Genomic DNA, 7434 nt, shown 5'->3' on the forward strand with positions numbered 1-7434 from the left:
TTGAGCAAGAGGACGCGATGGCAAGCCCCTCCCTCCTGTTTCATTCATGTAGCACAACAAACTTTATAGGCAGCTTGTTCAGGGGAGCGCACTTGATTTATCCCGAGGCATAAATCAGCACCTCAACCAGAGCCAGGAGCTCACCGGCCTGATTGACTGTAAGTGATTTTACTTTTGGTTTAGCTGAGAACGTTGGCAGACTCGACTTATAATCACTCAATTAATAGGTTGCCTGAAGGTTCGGGGAAAAGTGAAGGGAAAAATTTAAATTGTTTTTTTTTTTTGCTTCTTGCCCTCTCCACAGGCCTGGGCTGTGTTTAAAGGCAAGTTTAAAGAGGGGGATAAGGCTGAGCCTGCAACATGGAAGACCAGACTCCGCTGTGCCCTCAACAAAAGCCCTGACTTTGAGGAAGTGACAGAGAGGTCACAGCTGGACATTTCCGAGCCATACAAGGTGTACCGCATCGTGCCCGAAGAGGAGCAGAAACGTGGGTTTTCCTTTAAACCTGCTCACTTGTAACGATAACACATAATTAAGTTATTTCTATAAAATCTCAACAGAATCATAATACGTGTTTGTTTGTTCTTTTACTCTCCCTCAGATGGTAAAATACCAGTGATCACCATGACAGGTCCCACCAGTTCTGGTGACCACACAGACATGGCCTGCAGCCCTACAGAAATAGAGGAGCTCATTAAGGAGGTACAGAACTGCCTTTCATTTGAGAGAGTTTGTCTTCACGATTGCTTTAGCTGCTCGATGCTCTCCAGTTCATCACCTCTTTGTATTTCTCTGCTTTCGCGACACTTTTTCGCCTTCAGTGTCACACTGCTGTTGTCTCCTTCAACACTTGTTGCATTCAGCATGCATACCCTCCTTCCTTGTTGTACACCACAGGCACATGCAAACTGCTGTGTGTCTTTTTGCAGGAGGACGGCTGCAGCATCCAGGCCAGCCCAGAGTATTGGCCCCAGAGCAGCATGAATGGTAAAAAAAAAAAAAAAAAATTGCTCTCATGTTGATTATTTGAACTGTTAGCATTTCTCTATGTGTCGGACATGCAAATATTTATCTGCATCTAATTTCGTCTGAACTTTAGAAACACTAATTAGTATTTCTGAGACATTGACTTCTTTCTTTTTTTTCCATTAAAAACAACCCCAGCGGAAAGCTCTGCCGTTTGTCCCGGCTGCTGTGGGTGCTAAATACAAGCTGTGTGCTTGTCTGTCTGTTGAATTCTGCAATGGAACAATTGACTAATATCCTGTTTAACTCTGCTGACTAAAGTGATTATTTCTCTGTAAATCGTGCTAAGGGAATGCTATTTCTGATGATGCAGCAAAGAACAGACATGACACTGAGGTTGAGTCCACTACAGTAAGACACAGACGAATTACAAGAAAAATCATGCCTTCTTTTTGTACTTCACAGCTTTCTCTCTGCATCAGGACCCGATGCCATCGGGCAACGTCAACTCAGGTATGAAAGCAGTTACTTTTTCAGGCATTCTATAAACTCTGTTAATTAAAATAAGTGTTATCATATTATTCTATCATTTCTAAGCTTTTTTTTTCTTCTTCCATTTCTAGGTTTCTCCCAGTTGATGATCTCTTTCTACTATGGAGGGAAGCTGATGTACAACACACTGGTTACTCATCCAGAAGGCTGCCGGATTTCCCCCCAGCAGCACCTGGGTCGTGGCGCCCCCTACAGTTCAGACAGCATGCAGAACATTCACTTCCCCCCGGCGGAGCTTATAGAGTACGAGCGGCAGCGCTACTTCACCCGCAAGCTGCTGGGTCACCTGGAGAGAGGCGTGCTGGTGCGTGCAAACCAAGAGGGCATCTTCATTAAAAGACTGTGCCAGAGTCGAGTCTTCTGTAGCGGGCTGGGGGACGGCAGCTCCCAGTACGGCTCCATGCCCTGGAAACTCGAAAGGGATTCTGTAGTCAAGATTTTTGACACAGGAAGGTTTTTTCAAGGTGAGTCTCAATGTTTGGAAAGTTAAAATCAATGGTTAAGACAAAGATGTGATGGAGGAGCGATGGTATAATATGGTGGCCTAAAGCTTTTTTGTTTTTTTGTCATAAATGTTGCAGCTCTACAGCTCTATCAGGAAGGTCAGATTGCTGCTCCGGATCCCTCGGTGACGCTGTGTTTTGGAGAAGAGCTGAACGACGTCAGCAGTGCCAAGAGCAAACTGATCATTCTACAGGTAAGGCCTGTCGACTCACAGCAGAGCAGCTGAGTAAATCTGAATCTGCTGAAGAGACACAAAAATCCAACAACAACAACAACAACAACAACAACAACAACAAACAAACAAAAAAAAAACCTTCTCTCCTCTCTTCTCCTCCAACAACAGATCACCATGGTGAACTGCCAACACATGCTGGAGTCCCTGAACATGCGTCGCTCGCAGCCTTACACCAGCAGCCCAAACGTGGAGATGAGCGATGATGTGGCCACCGAGCAGATGGCCAGAATCTACCAGGACTTGTGCAGCTACAGTGTTCCCCAGAGGCCGGCGTGCTACAGGGACAACATGCCCATCACTGCCTGAGCAGCTCGACAAGATTCGCCTTTAAACATATCAGGCATTCTATAGAAGTTTCATGTGCACCAAAGAAGTGAACTGAAAGTTACAGAGGATAAGACAGCATCATCTCTTCTCTGACAGTAGGACTTTTAGAGGGAGGCTCAATTTTCAAGCTTCCATTTTGGTTTTGCGTGGACTTTATGTTGCATCCATGCAAGGGCAGATAGCGACTTTATCAATTTAAGATATTATGTTAGAAGCAGGGGTTGATAAATACTTTACATTGACAAAGCTTCATTCAAGCTAGATTTATGTAAGTTAGGCTGTTAAGTTCTCAAACTGGATTTTACTCGTTTTTCTTTTTCACAGTTTCAGGAGCTTAGATGATTCATTCTTGTGTGTGTCAAAGTAAAAAGCAGTCGAATACTATCTCATTTCATACTATCGTATTTTCTACAGAAAATGAAAATATTTTTGTATTGGTTGACAAAAATTGCATAATGTTTTGGATGCAATGTGGCATTAAAGTTCAGATAGGTTTTACTATCAAACTGTTCTCCGAATAAACTGTATTTCAAATAAAGAGTTTTACAGAAATGCCCGTGTGCTTGTCCTTTAGCAATTATCAACTAGTGCACAAGTTTGAGTTTTAGGTCAACTTTTCAGACCATCGACGGGACTAACATTTTATTTTTCTCCCTTATTGTTAAAAGTTTACATTTCTTTTCATATTTGTTGCTTTTACAAATCATATAAACCTTAGTCTTGGTAACTAAGCCCACCTAAAAAAACACAAGTCAAGCTTTCGTGTTAAACTAATGCCTGTGACATGTTGGTGTCTGCTCTTTGTTTAATCAGGTGTGAAACCAATATTTAAAATTTAACTGCACAGCGAGTCAAGCGCATTTCCTCCGTCAGTGTCAAAAATGCATTTATTCGATCTAAGATATTCCTTTATTATAAATGAATAATAGCAACTACTTTGGATGTTCCTTTTTATGTCAATGTTTTATCCTAAACGGCACAATGAATGTTACATTTTGCAGCAGAATCTGAGACATTAACACAGGAGCTTCACATGATGGTTGGCTGCACAAAACACTAAGAAAGACGTATCCCTAAATTAGAACATCACTGAAAATTTTCAATCATTTCATTCAACGCTAGTATAGGCTCAATAAATTTGGCTTCAATATGTAATATTTTGAATATTACATAAGACCAATAACTAAAAGGAGTTTTACTACAGGAAAGTCAATACATGCTTGGAGCGCCTTTGTGTCTGAATTACTGCATCAGTTCTTTATAGTAGAGAGCAGCTCATCCTGTGTCGATGCCCAGGTATTAGAAGTCCAGGCTGTGAATTTTCATCAAATCAGCTTTGTTGCAACTGCATCTGCCACATTTTTTTTTTTAACTCAGCTTTCCAATATAGAACTCAATATAAAACTCATTGGCGTATTTAGAAAAATATTTTGCTGCCAACCCCCCCAGAGGAAGAGTGCCACTGAACATGCTGCTTTACTGCTCTGGTGTAGTATTGAAACGTCTCTTGAAACCTAATTTTGACTTTTCATTCGTGAACTCAGGAGTTTCACATTTTCAACTAAGTTACTGTCCAAATAAAATAAATTTGTGATATTTTTATGTTTTTTTTTTTACATCTGCAGTCATGTAAAAAAAAGGACATCTGATTAAAAGTTGACTCAATAATGTCTTGTCTTATTTTTAAAGAAAGCGTTTTAATTTCACTTAAACAGCAACAATTAACATTGTTTTAGTCTTTAAACTAGAGATATCAACACAAATGTATTTTTATTCTGTGAGATACTTCTTTTTCACCAGCTGTTGCCAGCTGTTGGCGCTTGTTTTATAAATCCTCCACTTTTAGACTTCTTTCCAGACAGTGAAGTTACTGATTTCAAGCTCATTTATGTCTGAATCTTTACCAGACTCATGAGCTGCCAAAGTCTTCCCTACGAAGGTTTCTGACAGAAGCTTCAATCATCATCAGCACCCAATATGATACGTATTTAATTTTTGCCATTTTGATTTATTCCTCACTCAAAAATGCTCATTTTCTTTAGTTTTCTTATGTTATTTAGCAATTATCCATGTTATCTAGAAATGTAAGAAAACATTTTTTTTTACATCAATTTATGTTGGTTTGAAAAGAACACAGTGTTCACATTTAAAATTAAATAACTTAATTCACTTCAGAATATTTGGGCAAAAGTGTAATCGCAGAGACCAGGAATATTTTAATCACACAATAAAAGTACATTCAAGGGGGATTTCTTACTATAAGTCATTATAAGGCTTTGCTCAAAGGGAATTCCTTCATCACTGAGACATGCATTACTTACTATGAACACATGCCGTTATCCACCCTGAGTTTAAAAGGATGAAACCAAAACCTTATTTGAAAGTAAAAGAGAGATCTAGACGGGAAAGCTTCGAGACACTTTTTCCTGATGACTAACGGAGAAAGGACAGGAAGAGAGGCGACCAACTGAAGCTGAGTGATTCTGTGATTCAGAGTGAGATTCCTTCATCTGGTTCTCCTGCTTTTCTTTCTGCTGCTCTTTGTGCAGAAGACATGACGACGTTGACCTAAAGGCCAAATGGCAACACTGTAAGGGAAGTGTGTTTACGTTATGCATCATGTAGGCACACATGCACACACTCCCACGCAAAAAAAAAAAAAATGTTTTCAGAGCTGGACTTGCCAGTATGCTATGTATCACTGACCTATTGCGAGTCCCAAGTGTACTAGAGGTTAAGGGCAAAAAGCTAATGACCTAACATTATTTTTCAACAATTTCTGGAAGAGAACAGAATTCATGCTTTAGTTGGGATGAAAGTCATCCCGGTACTAAACAAGCAGCAACAAACCACGACACTACCATCGCACATACACTGTTATTTTCCTTAAATACTGTAGATTTATGTCGGATATCAGAGGGTGGCACATCTTTACATGGTCCCAAATGCTTTGTTTCCTCAGACAGCTGAATATTTTGCTAAGATAATTTAGAGTGCCGTAAAAATGTTTTTGGTGAGCGTGTTTTTGGCTAGCAGTGGTTCTAGCGTTGGAACTCTCCCACAGCTGCCATCTTTACCCAGCTGGGCGCTTTAGGACTGTGACGTATTCAGCAGCGCGACATCCTGGGGAGACAAACAACTTTTTGTGATGACTGGTAGTTTTGCAAATGGCACTCACTAGCTTCGACCTTGAGGTAAATGTCTAAACAGTTTGTGTCCAGAATGTGTGGGGTTTACAGAGATATTAGCTGTCTTTTTCCTAACCTCTGCAGACGTAATTGATCGTTGCACTCTGGATCTGTCCTGTGTTACTGATGAAGGTCCCCAAGACAGAGTGAAGAATGACAGACAATGATCAGCAGATCCTGTGGAAAAGTTGTGTTTCTTCAGTTGAAAAAGGAAGTACAACGAAGCACTAACAGTGCCAATAATGACCATCTTAGGGCTTATGTATCTTTTAATATATTTTCATTAGTACATTAGAACTACATAAAATAACATATCAACACACTTAAATTAGATTAGATTTATTTGTCTGAAAGGTTCATCAATCTTAATATTTATGTTCCTCCTGAACAAGCATCTATATATGATCTGCTTTTTGAACATGAATTCAGTCATGAATGTTTATGTGCATGTAAATACTTGATGATGTACCGACTTCTCAAAAGTGTCCCATTTCTAAGTAGTTATTCTTTCTTACTATGCCTATGTTGAAATACTTAAATCTTTATTTCCGTTTGTAAACACCATAGGGTTACGCTGTGCTTCTTGCTCGCTTATTGAGCAACGTGTTAGCTATCTGAAAATCTCATACTCCAGTTAGGCAGAATTGCCTCCATCGCAGTGACGAGATACCAAACAGTGACAGTTTAAAAATGACTGTCTGTCTGAGTATGTGTGTGTTTGTTTTCAGTTCCCATTACAGAAAAGGCTTTGGTTTCTACAGATCATTCTAACACTTTTCGCTGTTACTTAGTAAAATCACAAATAAATGAAAATCAAGCTTCCGGCAAAACTTACCAGGGTATTTGAAAAAGTTCTAAAAGTATCGGATTTAATTCAAATGAGCTGATGCTTCTTTCAGAAACAAGACACAATGATGTTCATGCAGACATTTCGAATTGTATTCACACCCCTTGACCTTTTGCTCATTTTGTCCCACTATAACCACCGTTAGTAGATTTTACTGTGATTTAATGGGATCGGCCAACTTCAAAGTAAGGCAATTTGTGAATCTGAGCAAAAATGATACCGGTTTTTATAGTAAATACAAATCTGATAAGGGTGGCTTAAAATCTCAGGCCTCTTGAGTCAATAACTTAAAAAAACACCTTTCAATGCAAACACCTAGAAAAGCTCAAACTCAGTGAATTCACATGGTTGGTTATCTGTGAGCATACAGATGTTTTCAAGTGGAAGTTCAGGCTGATGTGTGGTGGTATTTAGCATGTAGTCCAAATTGGTTTCATTTTGGTTTCTTCTTACTGGAGCACCTGTGACAACCTGCAAACTGGACGTCTAAATGTTTTCCGAGGCTGTTTTCATGGGTTTTAGAGAATTTATTGAATGCCAGTTGAGTTCAGAACATGAATTGATCTGGCATTCAATAAATCCCAGGTTAGTGGAGTGGACAACTAAACATTTATCTGCCAAAGATTCTCCCGCCTGAGGTGCAGATATCAGCAACTCCTCCAGAGTGACCATGAGACTCTTAGCTGAGTTTCATGGAGGTATATATTGTGATTAAATCATTACAGATAGATGGATTCTACTGGCTATTTAGGATTTTTGTTGCAGTGGATTTTACGTAGCTGATTAAAATTATACACCACAGTTTTTAGATTGT

General features: G+C 39.5%; 1 protein-coding gene across 1 annotated transcript in view; it reads left to right on the forward strand.

Annotated features, from left to right (window-relative positions):
* The window catches only part of irf8 (interferon regulatory factor 8), a 4171-nt gene extending 1034 nt beyond the window's left edge, over positions 1-3137 (forward strand). The window contains exons 3-9 of the mRNA XM_007549865.2: positions 305-488; positions 603-703; positions 931-988; positions 1433-1480; positions 1591-1983; positions 2101-2216; positions 2367-3137. Coding sequence (XP_007549927.1) covers positions 305-488; positions 603-703; positions 931-988; positions 1433-1480; positions 1591-1983; positions 2101-2216; positions 2367-2564 — 1098 coding nt within the window. The 3' untranslated portion in view covers positions 2565-3137. The remainder of the gene's footprint in view (positions 1-304; positions 489-602; positions 704-930; positions 989-1432; positions 1481-1590; positions 1984-2100; positions 2217-2366) is intronic.
* Positions 3138-7434: the final 4297 nt, after the last annotated feature.

Source organism: Poecilia formosa, unplaced genomic scaffold, assembly GCF_000485575.1.
Source record: "Poecilia formosa unplaced genomic scaffold, Poecilia_formosa-5.1.2 Scaffold33, whole genome shotgun sequence".
In the NCBI taxonomy this organism is placed as follows: domain Eukaryota; kingdom Metazoa; phylum Chordata; class Actinopteri; order Cyprinodontiformes; family Poeciliidae; genus Poecilia; species Poecilia formosa.